The sequence below is a fragment of the Limanda limanda genome, chromosome 12, assembly GCF_963576545.1.
Source record: "Limanda limanda chromosome 12, fLimLim1.1, whole genome shotgun sequence".
In the NCBI taxonomy this organism is placed as follows: Eukaryota; Metazoa; Chordata; class Actinopteri; order Pleuronectiformes; family Pleuronectidae; genus Limanda; species Limanda limanda.
The window spans coordinates 21,168,774-21,185,039 of NC_083647.1; the positions used below are offsets into that span (position 1 = coordinate 21,168,774).

Below are 16,266 nucleotides of genomic sequence, written 5' to 3' on the forward strand. Positions count from 1 at the left end.
GTGTGTAACACTGACAAAGACACAAAGACACTTGTCACGAGAGTTAAACATCCAGAGAGATAGAAATATGAATAAGAAACAAACATCTTCCTGTTTGAGTTGTAATACTTTCCCCCGGAGCTTTTACCAACAGAATATCTGTGACCGTGCTCTACTTCCAGGCATGAATCACATCAACTTAAGCGTCTGTGAAACACGTGCACAGGAAACCACAAAGTCTCCCGTCGCTCTAACACATGGTTACGTCTTCTTTGTTTTCATTTATACAGTAACACAATTCTTCGAATCATTTCAAAAACAATAATAGTGAGAGTAAAATGCTGTCGGGGTGGGACGTGTGCTGATGGAAGAGAAACTGTATAAACTGTGAGTCTTCTAAACTTGCTCTGTGTGTTCGGTGAAGTGTTCTCCCTGGAACCGAGAGGAAATTACTTCACTTCCTCTGGTCATCTGGGATTTCTCTTGATACAGACAATGAGTGGATGTCGGGCTTCAAACAGAGAGGGGCGGGCCAATGAGAGGAAGAGAAAGAAAAAGACGGAGGGAGGGAGAAAGGGCCAATTCAGGACCAGATGAAATGTTTAACAAGGGAACCAAATTCCACCAGTGACCATACACCACCGTGATTTATAAACTAAATACGCAGGAGCAGAGTATTACTCAAAATACTGCAGTTACACATCCAAGACCATAATTTGACAAAACGATGTGTATTACATGTGGAGACATATGATTCACTGTGAGCGGCCGGGGAAAAATTGTCACTTAACTCTTCTTGGAGGTCAGAGCCTGTGAGAGCAACTACTCATGAGACCATTCTATTGAAATCGGCCCAGTCCCACTGCCAAGCTGAGACATAAGATTCCTGCAAGTTGGTTGAAAAGAGCATTTTTGCAAAAGCACAAATCCAAATATCATATTTAATCTGGGTGAAATTATTCTGGGAGGGTAATGAGAATTTGGAGCCTCTGGACCTCGAGTTAAGTATTTAATCAGTGAGATAGACAGAAAGAGACAAATGCTCCAAAGAGCAGTTGGTTTTTGAGCACAATATTTTGTGCGATTCTATCTTGAGTTTGAATTATAATTAAGTTTGTCTACTTTCTTTGCTTTGTGTTTTGTGGTGTTTATAAAACTGCTTCTTGTTCTACTTCTCCTGCAGAGGTGTTATATGCTAGCAACTGTAGGTTTCTGCATGTATTTTTGGAATGATCTTTTACATATTATAACATTGCCACAATTTCTTTACTTAAGTAGCAGCTGCCCCAACACTCACCTTGAACGTAGGGTCCTTTCTCAGGATGTTCTCGGACCCTCAGTGAGGCTTTCTTCTTCTGCTCTCCTCCTCTCAGCAAGTCCCTCACACGCTCATTGTAGATCTCCAGGAAGCTGCAGGGACAGAGGAGCAGGACAACATCCAACTATGAAAACTCTTATTCAACGTCAGGACTCGATCATTTAATGTTAATTTACCTTTATAGTCACACTCGTTCTGGTTAGTATTTGGACGTTGGTGCAGGGCAGAGTTATATTCTTGAAACCACAACAAAACTTGCATTATTGCTTGTGCGCAAGTGGCAAAGCATCATTTCTACTCTTTGCATCAAAGTATTTATTATTATTATTATTAATACCACTATTCAGCATGTGGAGGAAATTGGTTTACATTGTTGGGGAACTTCTCTAACAATGACAAGAACATATGCATTGTGTCGGTCATAATTCCGAAGCATAATTGTTCCATAAGTACTTATGGTTGCACTCGGCTAATTTCAATTTCAATGTCACCAAGAGAGTCGCACAATGAGGAAACAAATACCTGATCTCCACTCTGCTTGAATTTTGCCCGTCGGGAAAAGTGTCTTCAGACCTAAAGAGACCCTGCAAGGAAAGGGAGGAATAAAATGTACTTCACAGTTTAACACCAGATGCACGAGCAGCAGTATTAACAGTGTGTTCTCTTCATTCATGTTATTATAAAGGACTATCCTACCTGGCAGATGCGAGGGGTTAAGCCAATGGAATCCTGACAGCGTTCAAAACAAAAACAAAACACAGAATGAGACACAGAAGGGATCAGAATGTAATGCTTCTTCTTTACAGAGTGTTTTGCTTATTCTGCAGAGCAGCATGGTTTCATTTTGTTTCCGTGTGTAAGCGCATTGATTCCCTTTTGTTTGTTGAGATCAGTTGAGGCCCCGAAGGTTCAATTAAATCTACTCAAATAACATGTAATCCCATCCAGTGCGTCTGGCGCTTGCCCCGGCCCTACTCCTCCTCACCGGTGTCCCCATCATGGTGTACGTCTTTCCAGATCCTGTTTGGCCGTAAGCAAACAGACACACGTTGTATCCCTCCGACGCTCCGGACAGCACCAGCACACCCAGGTCCTGGAACACCTGAGGACAAACAGACATACGTCATGAATACATGGAGAAAGACCAGCTAGGGCTACATCAACACTTCTATGTTGTAGTTTTAAAACCCATCACTGAGTTTTTACTTCACGTTTACACCTGTCATGAGATTGTTATAGTTTAAAAAACGTATTACTATGGATGTAGCCAAAGAGATGTCTATAAGCAACTGGGTGCAGCTCATCACCTAGATTTCACTCCTTTTCTTCCAAAAATATTCAGATGTTGAATAATGGATTTCCTTCAAGTAAAGAAATGATTTCTGCAAACACATCTGAAAGCTTGTTTAACTAAACAAGTAGACGCACGTGTAGATTGATGAGGTGTTTACAATGTAAGCCGATGACCTTGACGTTAACTGCATTGTGTTTTTTACAGCAGCGTAGATTTGCATCAAGGTTTCACCATCACAATGCTGTGGCACCAGGCCAGAGGTGGGGAACTAATGCTGCTTCCTGCCGAAGGTGTTTGGGCAAGTGAGCAGGGAGGTTGGCTATCGCTCTGGGTAAACACTTCTGCAGAATGCGTATGTGAGAGAAACAAATGCAAGGGTAAGAAGAAATTGGTGAGGAGTGACCAGGTCAGGAAAATAAACCTTCCCTAGAAGCTCAGTGGCGATACGGGAGAGTCCAACTCAAAACAATCAACTAGGGCGTCTTGTTTTCTTTTCCCTCTGTGTGTCTGACTCTGGAGATTATTAGCATGAGGACACATCACAGCCACTTTTTTGTTAATTTGTCTTTCACTGGATAAAAAACTCTCCAGGTCATTAGAGATAAGCAAAAAGAAACTCCATCAGAACCAGCCCCCGGGTGACATGCGGCCTCATCAGCAACAACTCAGTCCAAAGGCAACACTTGCCTTGAGGGGGGGCAGCAACCTGATCCCAGACCAGACCTGAGACACAGCACATTCCCCCATAGAACCATAACACACCCTGGGATCAGTGAGGGGGTCTCCTCCCCTGGCCCCCGGGATCAAGTCTGGACTACAGAGTCTGAACGGTGAGTGTACTTAGGAGGGAGGAGGCTCTAAGATCTACCAAGATCTCCCAGGATCAAACACGGGAATACTGTCCAACATGCCTCCCATGTATGTGTGTGTGTGTTTCTACGCTCAGGAGAAGCATGGACCTGGAGCTGAGCCGGTGTGTACTATAGGCTTATGAAACGGTGGGAATAGGTTTAGGTTGGATGTAGTTGAAAGCTGTTGTGAAAGGCCTGGGCCTTGAGAAAGCAGCACCGGTCATCTGGTTGTTCTTAAGACTGTGAGAATCTCTGTCAGTTAATATTCAACAGCCTTGCATTATTCTCTGAGAGGTAAAATGTTCCAACACTGACACAGAGTCCATCACCAATGTAGGGCTACAATCTAACAACTTCACGTATTGATTAATCGGTTGTTTTCCAGATAATTTATTCGGTTTTAAGTCTATAAAATATCAGAAATTACTAAAAAAGGTCCAAAACAATTTCTACAAAACTAAGGGGACATCTTCAAGCGTCTTATTTTGTCCAATGCACAAAACAAAACTCAAAGATATTCCATTCATTATCATAAAAGAACAAGAGAATCAGCAAATATTCACAATTTAGATGATTGAAATTTGATTTAGCAGCTTTAGAAATAGCCACTTTGCAAATCTCTGTTGATCCACAAATTCAATTATGGACTAATAATTTCATCTTTGGTCCATTGACAGACTATAAAAGTACAACTACATTCAAAATCATGTTACGTATCACTACTGCACAGAAATACAGACACTATCAGTCAAATGGCAGATCAAAGAACAGTTTAAATTATTTTAATAAAATGAATAGATTTGTCATTTAAATCACGTATCAAGCAAAAATGGCAAACATTCTGAATAATCCAAGAGAACTATACAGATTTATGAATAAAGAAAGAAAACAAACAGCTGTGGCCACGAACCCGACAGACAGTATTTCTCATTTGACAGAATTTCTCTGTAGCCAAGCCAACCGTGTGCAGACAACAGCCACGTGCAACTAGTAAAAGTTCTGCCCCCAACGGCTGTCTCACTCAATGACCCTATAAATCACCAGCAGGCGCCGTGGTACAAACATAAGAAACCCTCATCATTCATATGTATAGGAAGGAATCTAGTTTAACTTCCAATTTAAACTTTTCAAATAACCCCAAAAGATAAGGATACTTTCTAAATGAAGCTGTAACAAGATATAGTAAACCGGTAAATTTAAGTCTAGATACAGAAAACCTTATTATTGTTAAGCCAAGGCAGGACCTACTATTTTCTTTCATGCAAAGACATGGGTTGAGAATGAGTGACTTTCATTTACATGTTGCTCAACAAAACAATCACAAAGTGTGCGGTCCACTAGAGCTCGGACCACCGAGTGCTGCCCCCTGCCTCTCGGCTGAATGGAGGCTTACGGAGACAAAAAGCAGCGCCGCCCCCGTCTTGTCCTCATCCCACTATTCAGAAAGACAGACAGAGACATCCTCTCCTCCCTCAAGCACGGAGAATCAACACGGCTCTTGTTAAAGTTGACCCTCTTAAATTCACACTATGGGGCCTATGGCGGGACTGAGGGTGTCGACAGGCTTTGCACAAAAGAGCAGGAACTTCACTCCGGCTATCTGATCCTTCTTTGAACCTGATTATCTCGTTATTTCTATACACTAATCCAATTGTTTCTACTGGGTTTCGAATGGGTTTTTTAAAACTGAAAGTCTGCGAAATACGTCAGTGAACCTGCAAACAAAAACAAAACAGGGAGCATAAACTTATTTCAACCTCTTGTGATGATTATTATTAATATGTGTATGAGTCAACATTCAAACGAGCCCGTTTGTCATCACTTGTCAGATCAAATTAAATCAGAGGATCGTAATTTGTGCCATTGTCCTCTGGATGCCTAAATGAACACAATGACCCCCTCTGTCACTTTCACAGTTTACAGCACCCTGCAACACCGGGAGGTATTTTGTCAACAAAGCAGGTGATGCAAGAGATGGGTGCGGAAGGGAAATGTACTCCAGAAATCAAGTTGGAGGAAAACAGCCTGGAGATAAAGTGACAGGGCAAGAGCCACAGCAAGCGTGTAGGCAGGTCGGTCACCTCCAAATACACAGGGGACAGACTAAACACCTCCATTAGCAGGAAGCCAGTTGTCATCAACCGGGCTGTTGCATGTGTGTGTTTGTGTGTGTTTGTGTGTGTGTCTGACCGGCTAAGCGACTGAGAGGAAGCAGCATCCACAACAAGTTCCAAAGCTTCAGAGTTTGCTTCCTCCTCTGAGGGAAAAATGGACAAACAATCTAACAATGAAAGAGGAAAAGCAGAATATAGTTTTCATTCTTGTGCAGGAAATGCAGGTCAGATGGATCGAGTCAACACAGAGTAAGGAAGGAAGAATAAAACAAGGGTTCGGGTTTAGCAGGGGGGGGGAGCGGCTCTAATTCTGTCTAGTTTTCCAGTTTCAAACCCTGTTGTTTACTTTTTGCACAGTTCAGCCATGATAACCCACATTTTGTTCCATCTCTGCAAGATCAAGTTTCTAGTAAAGTAGAAAAACTCAGGGAATAGCCCTCAGAGAAAACAGGTGCGAGTTAAAACGCTACAGAATACAATTGGGTCCGGGCTTTCTCAGGACTTTCACATATGAAGAACGCAGCAGGTGAGCAATGTAATATCAGCAGATAAGACTGTACAGAGCTATTAATACAGCCACATGATATGTATGACATCCACTAAGTGACAACATACAGAGAAGTTGTGCAAAAAAAGCCAACTCTCCCATCTGGAATGTCAAATGTGCAGCGAGCTAAGTCGGACCAGAGCTCTCAGACGAAAACTCTCCTGCAGGAACCAGCTGGGTTTCATGCAAGAGATCTGAACGATGATAAACACTACGTTCCCTGTTTGTTTTGAAACAAGGGAAATGGTCATTTTCTAAAGAGGGAGTCTGGTTTGTGGCCTTTTAACTTTGGAAAAAAAAGAAAAAGATATTGGAGGAAGGCGGTGAAGTGGGGGAAAAATGTTGAAAGATGGTGGCGATGGTTTAAAGAGAAAGACATCACGCTAGGGACCGGCTGACAGGAGTGAAAAAGCTAATGCTGTAATGTCTCTGTAATGAGTTAAGTCCTGTAATCACCGGCCTGTGGAAAACGCTGATTGCTCGCCTGGTTTTATGTGGCCTGCTCCGCGCTGAACCCCGGGAAAAGTATTTATGTGAGTGTGTGTGAATGTGTGTAAGCTGTTGTCATGGGTGATGGCAGACGGCCAGCCGAGCTAAGTGAAGCCCTTTGCCACATTTAAAAACATCAGCCTCTATTTACTTCTGCCAGGTTTGACGCAACCGAGAGGACCGCGATGAATTTTCCCCTCTCGTACTGGGAGGTGGTCTCTACATGCAGAGCAAACACACACGACTGCACGTGGTCCAACTAGAGCAAAAGGAGATGCAACTTGTTTCCCCATGGGGTCAGTCAAACGAAGAACATTACTGCTATGAAGAAATATTTAAAAAAGTGAAGTTTTCTCTGCCCTGCAGGAGTGAACAGCTGCAGCAGAACCGAGGGTCACTTGGTTCCTGTCTCACGCTTTCCAACTGGATCACAAACACACACCAGCTGGATCTCAAGCTATAACTAAATACTTCTGTTTAGACACGGGGAAATAGAAATGTCTGAAGAGAGATCCCAGCCCTGACTTCCTGCGAGGATTCTGATTTGGAGAAACTGGGTTAAATGTGAAGAGGAGGACCAGGAGGACAGGGAGACAGAAGACAGAGAGAGGAAGCTGTTTTGCTGGAGTTCAACAACGCTCTTGTTTGTCACACTTGGACAGAATTTGTAGGTCAAATTAGCATGGGAGGGCGGAGAGGCTGCAAAGGGAGGGAGGAGGGAGAGACGCAGATATGAAGGCCAAACAGACAGGCTGCTCTTCATTACTCGGGCCTCCCTACGCATGGGAATGAAGAACAGTGGGAAAAAAGAGGAGCAGAAGACACGAGGGTCACTCGGGCTGTTTAACCCACTTTCCACCAGCATATGCTCTTACTGCAACTGAGGCCGGGGCAAAGGCTGGACTTAAAAACAAATAAATAGAACCATATCTGGAGAAGGGGTCTGTGGAGTTGCTGCTCCTCCCCCATTCCTCATTAAAGAGGCCAGAGCACAACACTGCAAAACACATCTCCAGCCTTCACACTGATGGGAGCCTTGTGTGACATCCATAGGGCTCAGTGGAACAGTATTGATTCCTCCCTAAGGGGATAAAGTGGTGCAATATTACTAGAGTTTGACATGAATTCAAATATAAGACTGAGATATCTCAATCAAGGCTAACGGCGGATCTCACCATGTTTGAGAAAGTTAAAATAGATTCCTGGATCTGCCCGTTTATCTGGATCTATCTCAAATTTGAGGGGTTCTTCCTTGGGTCACGCTCCACCCCTCCACAAAATTGTACGTAAATCGGTTCAGCTGTTTTTGGGAAATCCTGCTGACAGACACATAAACATGTTTGGCAGAAAGAAACATGTGATTCTGATTGTGAGTTTTTTTGCCATATGGTTTTGTTTTCCTTGTCAGATGAGGGAGAAACCTCACCAAGGCTGCAAAGAATACCTTTGGAACTTTTGTTTTATATTGTAAAAAATAAATACAGCGTCCAGACGTGCCTGAAGGGGAAAACGCTGCAGCTGATTGGTGTTTGTGATTTGGTGTTTGAGCAGCTGTGAGGGAAAAGACAAAAAAGATGGTTGAGAAATCCTTGAAGCATTTCTCAAACATCTGATTTCAGTTTCACTCGGCCCTCGGTCGAACCCTCAAAATGTGTTTTACATTCTATTTGAGAAAGTTAAGAAAATAACAGGCCGTTTAATCAATCATAGAAAATGTCAATTGCCGCCCTAGCAAGGTGTTTAAATTAACAAATAGTAAAAAATATTTTCTGTATTCTACACCTTAAAACTAGTTCCACTCTTTCTTGTAACATCTCCGTCAATCCTCTGCCTTCAAAGTCTATTCATAGATCACATGAGCTTCTTCTGTATCCATATGGTCTAAATCTCATCTTTCTCCATGGACAGCTTATGGTTTATTTACTGTCTTACTTGTAGTTAAATCGAACCAGGCTGAACTGGATGTATGACTCTCATTCCAGCCGTGTGTTGAAGGTCACGTGTGTAGAGGATTCCTCTCGTCCACAGAGAAACTATTCATCCCCCCCGGCCTGCAGCACTACTGACACACAGACCTAGAAACACCGCGAGCAAAATCCAAGCACGCACGGCACTGACCGAGGCACGAGGAGATAGAAGAAGAGGAGGAGAAAGAGGAGAAGGATGAGAAGGAGGAGGAGGGGGGGGAAACCCTCTGCAAGCTGACTCCATTCGGCCATAAAAACTGCATTGTGCTCTGAGACCGATCCTCAGCAGTGACGTCTTAGCACTGAAATTTAACTGCAAAAAAATCACTTAGTGAGGCAGATGAGAGTTTGGCAGGCGAGAGCCGGGGGGCTGCAGAGGCACAGAGGACCCCCCCCTGCCCATTCCCCCCCACCCTGCCCGCTCCCTCTCCACCCGAGGAATTTGCTATCCCACTTTCCCTAATCACTTTCTCTTGACTCTCCGTGCCTTGTTGCTTTCCACTCCCATGTTCCGTACCGTCAGAAGCAATAAACAAGCCGAGGGGGTTTGTGTCAATAAATAGAGGGGAAAGCTATTTATTAGCTCAATATCTAGGCCTGAAACAAAAGGCAGCGTTTACACAAATAGTCACAGTTCTCCTGTGCATTGACTGAACAGCTGGTTCCCATTACGGATTATGGTTTTCTTCCCCAAATCCTACCTCTCCTCTGAGGCTCACCTGTTTTAGTCTTTTTCTATGCTCTCTACTTAACTTTTCACCCAAATAACAACTTAATTACTAAACCTCCCACCATGTAAGAGAACGTTTTTTCTAGCAGCAACGATACAACCACATCTGCTGCATCCAAAGAGTTTAGGATGACACATTTCTTTTTCTGCTCCTCTGCTGCACAGAAGAAAAGACAAGTATCCGGTGTAAACTATCACTGACGTATGGACATGTACAGTCGATAGTGCAGAGGGGGCTGGGAGGCCAGTCTCTCGGGGGTCCTGGGTGTGGTTGGATGGTCCTGGAGTGGAGAGACCCTTGCCTCAGTCTCATGGGAACTAGAGTAAGATGAATCTAAAACAAGTCCCTCCAAGTGAAAGTAGGAGACACAACAGAACATTGCTGCTGAATCTTGGTTGTAGATATAAAACAAACAACAGGCCGCTCACACAGGCTCTTTGTTGCTCTGGAAAAGAACATGTCTTGTAAATGGGTAGAGTGGCTCTTAAGTTACGAGTCCACCTGCCACTACCATTAATCTGGATTTCTGCATCGCAACACAAACACATCCAGTCTTTCCTACTCGGTCATACGCTCACTGTCTCTTTAGACATTTAAATAACCGCCCCGTGCTTTATTCAAATATTTTCAACTGTGATGCGATTAGTGACGTGATTGTAAACCAGTTTTTTCCTTCAAGAGACAATGCTTTTGATTCTCATGCTCAGATTTAAATCCCGCAGCTCGGCCGCCCGCCCACGGGTCAACAGAGGAAGGTCTTGTGTCCACCAGGACACTGTGACTGGACACAATTCTGCTGAGGATGGAGGCAGCCAAACCCAGAGTCAGAGAAATGGGGAAAAGAAGAGAGGAAGAGGCTGTGTTATCTGCTGCTCAGTGCTCTGCGTAGGCCGCCATCACAGCCCTGTCTTTCTTAAACACACACAAAGGCAGCTCTGACAAGAAGACAGACAGGCAGCAAGGGAGTGGCAGGGGAGGGACCCCGAGGACCAAATGGAGCTGTTCCGCTGAACAATGAAAACATATATGGAACTGCATTAATAACAAGACACGCTACCTAAAAAAGGAGCTGTGTATGGGAAGAGGTTTCAGAGCCTTCTCAGGTTCTGAGGACGTTCCTCCAATCAAAGCAACACAAAGATATCCGGTCGCCCAATCACAGCTGCGACATGAAAAGCAAGCAGACTCGACCCAGGCCGTGTCTGAGGCAGAGGGACTCCTGGGTAACAGATGGAGCTGATATGCATATCCCCCTCTCCGAGTGGCCACCAGTGTTACACACATTCAACACAACACACACACCCTTGTTTGTACAGAGATGTTGTCCGTGGCAAAATCCTTGATCAGCACACATCGACCCACACAAGATTACGTGGCACACAAACCAATCTGTAGGAAGCACTGCACAAATACGTAGATATATTTCTCACTTCCTGCATTAAAACTGACATATTCCAGCATTCAAGACAAGATCAAGATCAAGAAATTTCCGTATAATAACAAATATGTTGATTGTAGGTGTTGGTTCTCCTTTCTGAATGTGCTGTATTGTATGTGAGAGAAGTTTGAGTCATGATAGCAACATGATAGACAGTTCAGGTTGAAGCTTGAACACTGGATGTCAACACAGATGTTAAAACACACTATAGAGACATTTCAGTTCATATTCTAGACTCCTGCGAGCCCCATGGTATGTAAATGTGAAAATGATGGATAAATGTTAAATACATAAAACAGTTAAGTGACTGTTAGTGTGTAGAAAAGCCTTAATTATAATGATATCTCATTGAGGGAAAGGTCAAGAAGAGGGCTTTGTAGTTCATGTAAACACAGCCAGTTAGGAAACTCAGTCATTACCTCCTCCTGTGAGGCATAGTGAGGGTCCGCAGGGTCCACCGACCAGTAGCAGTAGTCAAAACCAAACTCCAGAAGCTTCTCCCTGGAATCCACAGCTCCGTCTGCACGTCCATCCAGCTTCAGGCAGGGAAACAGAAGAATAAAGCGCACATTTTAAATGTTGTACTTATTTATTTGACCTTCAATAAAGTAACTTATGCTTATCATCACACAGTAGCAATGTCAGCAAACACACAACAACCTGACACACAAATGTATGTGGATGAATGTGTTTGTGCATTTAATAACATGAAAAGTGAAGTTGAAAACTAAAAAGCCAGGTATTACAGTTTTTTGTTTATGGGACTGCTGGGGTGTGGAAATGCAAGCCAGCCGTTTCCATTCATTAAGAACGCTTTCACTCCTCCTCCAGCCCGTGATTCGCCTCGGTGCTTTAACACTAAACACCTTTCTGCTTACTGTGAGTGAATCCTCCGCTGAGGAACAACAACACAGCAGGAGGAGGACCTGTCCAGACACCACAGCTACAATGGAAAACTGTGCAGCGTCTATGCATTTCTTCTAAATCACTGAGTTCAACCTGGAGAACCATTTCAGTTTAGTGATGTTCTGTGAATTCATTGAAGGTTGTAAATCTCTTTCTTTCCTCTAAACACGTGTATTTCCACAGATCTCTATCTTCTGAGGAGAAAGTGACACCTGTGGCTTATCTGTACAGCATCTCTACGACTGATGATTGTATATTGACTGATTATAACACAATATATATATATATAGTGAAAAATAGATGGTGCTGCTCTCTCGGCAAAGCCAGAATAAACAAATAAACTTAATTTAAGCCTAAAGATCCATTTCTTTTTAAATTATGATTTTCAATGAGAACAGGCCACATCGTTTGATTTTGTTTTATATGTTTACAATAAAATTAGAGCTGAAACCATTTGTTGTTTAATGGATAAAGAGAAAATAAACGGACAACAATTTGAAAATCAAGTAATCGTATGAACCTTTAAGCTCAAATATAAAAAACATTGGCTGTTTCTAGCTCCTTAAATGTGAAGATTTTCTGATTGTAGTCGGGAAATGTGAAAGTAATTTTTCTGTCAACAAAACAGTTAACTAAACATTAGGCGGTGTATTTTTGCCATGACATCATGTGGTGAGGTCCAGCTATAGTCGTACTTCAAACTAAACTAGATCAATGATCAAATGAATGACTTCATGAAATCATATTTTCTCACTTTGCACCATTGGGCAACACTAAGCTCTGGGTATCAATTTGTACACAGTGATTTCCTCACCTAAAAGAGAGTCAGTTTAACCCTCAGCACTTGAAATCCAACAAAGGCCTCGTGGTTAGAGGGATTAGCAAAGAGCAACAGCGGCCACAGGAAGAATCTCCAGGAACAACAAAGCTCCCTCCACTGACTGATGGTGTTAGGGAGAACTAAGTTGTCTATTTGGGAAAGTTTCCCTTTATCTTGTTCTTGTTTCAAGAGTTTTAATTTAGTTCTGAGCCTTTATAGCTTGTGTTACTTGCTGTTTGGGATCGTTACATTTATTATCCAGTAAAAATCCAGGCTGTTTTCTGTCTCGGTTCCCAAACTGTCCCACTTTCCATAAATAAATTATTCCCATGAGCCCCTGCAAGAGCCTCGGAGTCTTGATCCTTTTCCACGGCAGAGGGAAGCCATATGTGGTTTGTCTCTGTCACATCATTTGTAACCGGTTCTCTAACCCCCCCCCAGCCCAAGTTCTCTCCATTCTTCTGCCTTTTTAAAATCAAACCAAAGTAAAGTAAACAAAGTACCACATACACATGTGGCACGGAAGAACACACACGTGGGTTGTGAAATTAGTTTCAAGCTGAACTTGAAATGAAACTTTTATCTTTTTGTAGGTTTCGGATCACTTGTAAACATTCTGATGTGGGCGTTTGTGATATGATCTTTAACAGGGGCTACAACGAGCTATCTACAAACTCTACCCTGCTTTTATCTTAGCTATTAAGCAAAGCAAAACATTCACTTCAAAAACAGTGTGTAACATGTGCCAAACTGGAATTGTAGGGAGAGAACCACACTGTCTGCCAAGCCGTCTGACACAGCAGGTTGGTAACTTGGTGAAAGTATCAGCTTACGAGACTTCACAAAATAACAAAATAGTTATTTCCAAATGTGCAAAACCTCCTTGAAACCTACACTAACTCCTCAAACTCAAATCAAACCCCAAATTAGCCCTTTCAGTCAGAAAGTATAAACATAGAAAACTCTTGCCCGTCTTCACAAGTGTCCAGACTTCATGTGTTTGACCCAATGTGTGTGTGTGCGTGTGTGTGTGTGTGTGTGTGTGTGTGTGTGTATTTGTGAGCTCGATCAATAACAAACAGCAATGACATCAAGCAGGAAACGGCTGATCAAAAAGCTGTAAACATCCTGTAGCTGCTGGGATGTCCTCCCTCTGCACGCAAGTCCCAATTCACCCAGTCCAGCAAAACACTCCCCAGCACATGACTCATTAGGAGGTATGTGTGATGCCTGTGTACAGAAATACTCACTTTCCCATTCTGGATCCTCACAGATTTATCCTCCACCTGAACCGCGAGCTTTCCTCCATCCGCACCTTCCCTGTGAACGACAACACAACAGATTCTTACCCCAGTCGACTTCAGTCAGTGGGAAACAATAGCGGAGAAGAGGAGGAGATCTAATGGACACAATCAGTATAGATCAGTGTCTCCCACTTCAAATGCAAACCACACAGGAGATTTAACAATGGCTTCCCTTTGGGCTCGACTCTCCCCCCCTACAGTCATATTCAAATTGGTTTAAAAACCTCTGTTGCTGCTGTTGATATAATGGAGAGCATGTCCAGAAGCATTTACGCTGGTTCCACTTGACCGGAGGCCGTCACGTGACACGTACAACAATGATTCTTTGTGTGCTCGTGCATGGGATCCATGAAATTGTCACTTAAGAGTTGAACAGGCTCAGATTCAAATGAAAACAGAAGAGATCATCTGATGAGACAGCCTGTGCCAGCTCCACACAATCCACAGAGTGCACGAGTGTTGTGTGTGTGTGTGGAACTGCCTCCTTGTATATGTGTGTATGTGTGTAAGTGTAACTGAGTGAAACAAGGTCAGTTGTCGGCTGTGTGTGCTTCAACAGCTGGACCGAGCACAACTGATGCAACACATGCAGAAGTGGAGGCAATCAAAACAAAGAGAGCGCTCAGAGAGTTTTAAATCTCCAGGAGCGATAATGATGGCAACTGTAGTGCAAATTCTCCGTCTCTGTGGTGGGCTTAGGGGGGGCTGGCAGGGGGCTAGTGTAATTGCCTCACAGATCGGGACTCATTTTGCCAACCCCAGCAGCGAGGACCCAACCCAAAACCACCAACAGTCAACCTCAGGCTCTACCCAGCATGGAGAAGTGGAGGCTGGGGGGTGGAAAATAGTCAACCTCGTAAAAAAAAACGAAAAACACACAACTTGATACGAACCCAAGACGAGCAATTTCACAACAGGGCTGACGTGATTCCTGCACATGTGAGGGGTTGGCTGTTCTCTCAGGGGGGGGCACTGAGTCCGACAGGTCAATAAAACAAAGAACTACAAACTTCTAGGGACGGGAATCGGCAGGGACCTCCCGATACGATACTATCACGATATTTAGGTGGTGATACGATATGTATGGCGATTCTTTGGGTATTGCGATTCGATATCACGATTTCCTGCGATTTCTTTTGGTTATTATTTTTTTAAATATTGGACCATGGAAAAAAGTTGAATCTTACCTTCAAATACAACACAGTCAAATTCACTTAGAGCTTTACAAGTTTTATTTCAAATATTAACATTAACTTAATGACTGCCGGGCAGCCAATAGAGAAAATAAATAAAAATGTGCCCTATTATTGTATAGCCCCAGTCAACTGCACACAAACTGACAGATTAAGAAATGTAAGCCACTTAGGCTACTTTTAAACAATAGATAAAAGGTATATTAAATAGAATGAATAAAAGTTTAATTAAAATATAAACTTTGAAATAAACAAAAAGTAGGCTATTGTTGTTTGCATGTAGGCGATGCAAAGCTAGTGCTTGGGTATGTTTAGATTCTTGTGCAAAAACAAGAGCTGGTCAACATGCTCTGGGGTGATGTTGCTCCTCCCATATATCCCCCACCGTATAAACCAATAAATATGTTTTTTTTTTAAATCGATTTGGGAGGCAGCATGGTGATTTAAAATCGTTATTCACAAGAATCGCGATTTGTAACTGAATCGATTTTTCCCCCCACCCCTAGAATCCAACAGGTCAATAAAACAAAGAACTACAAACTTCTATCTGTAGCTCAGGCTGGTACTAATGTTCTCTCATGCAGTGGATCATTATTCTAATATAAACTTAAGGAAACACATCCACCTCGTTACAATAGAAACGTGGACAGTGTGAGTGTCAGAGCCAGAAATCAGGAAGGACAGACTCGCACACAAGTGAACATTATGGATACGAAATTCTTTTGTGATGCAAAACACCAGGAAGACCGGTTGAAAGAATCTTTGTCCTGCGCTTCAAAGCTTGAATAATTCTTTATCATGGTGCAGCGGTGGAAGTTAGATTCAGCAACTCTGCAGAAATGTCCTGCAGGAGGTAAATGCAATTTCATGTACCACTATATAATTTATATGCTCTATATGTGCAGCCCCTGAAGACCTGTTATTCAACATGTTGCAGAGAAGAGAAAAAAGCAACTTTACAACTTCCTCCTGTTTCTTTGCTGCTTTAACAGCAGATTTTACAGCACTGGAAAAATAAGGGGAAGGTTTTTTCTCTGTCCCATAAATGTGTCTCACTAAGCTGCTTAAAGTAAAATGAGCATATGGGAATAAAAATATATATATGAATTAACAGATGATTGTTCAATCAACAGTAAAAAAAAATAGGGCATATGAGATTAATTTTATGTTCCAATCTGTGGTTTGAGTGAAATGAGTAATGTTAACGTCAGTGTTAAGTAATGCACAAGAATATTTCCATCTGATGGAGCCATATGCAGTCATTAAAACATGGAGATCATATGGCTTCAAGCACTGGGACCAACCAATGCAGCAT

At 42.7% G+C, this 16,266-nt stretch overlaps 1 protein-coding gene across 2 annotated transcripts in view; it reads right to left on the reverse strand.

Annotated features, from left to right (window-relative positions):
* stard9 (StAR-related lipid transfer (START) domain containing 9) overlaps nucleotides 1–16,266 on the reverse strand; it is a 39,259-nt gene that overhangs the window by 21,938 nt on the left and 1,055 nt on the right. For both annotated transcript variants that reach the window (XM_061082516.1, XM_061082515.1), the window contains exons 2-7: nucleotides 13,705–13,774; nucleotides 11,148–11,264; nucleotides 2,283–2,399; nucleotides 1,994–2,026; nucleotides 1,820–1,881; nucleotides 1,277–1,389 (exon numbers count right to left, since the gene is read on the reverse strand). In XM_061082516.1, coding sequence (XP_060938499.1) covers nucleotides 1,277–1,389; nucleotides 1,820–1,881; nucleotides 1,994–2,026; nucleotides 2,283–2,399; nucleotides 11,148–11,264; nucleotides 13,705–13,774 — 512 coding nt within the window. The remainder of the gene's footprint in view (nucleotides 1–1,276; nucleotides 1,390–1,819; nucleotides 1,882–1,993; nucleotides 2,027–2,282; nucleotides 2,400–11,147; nucleotides 11,265–13,704; nucleotides 13,775–16,266) is intronic.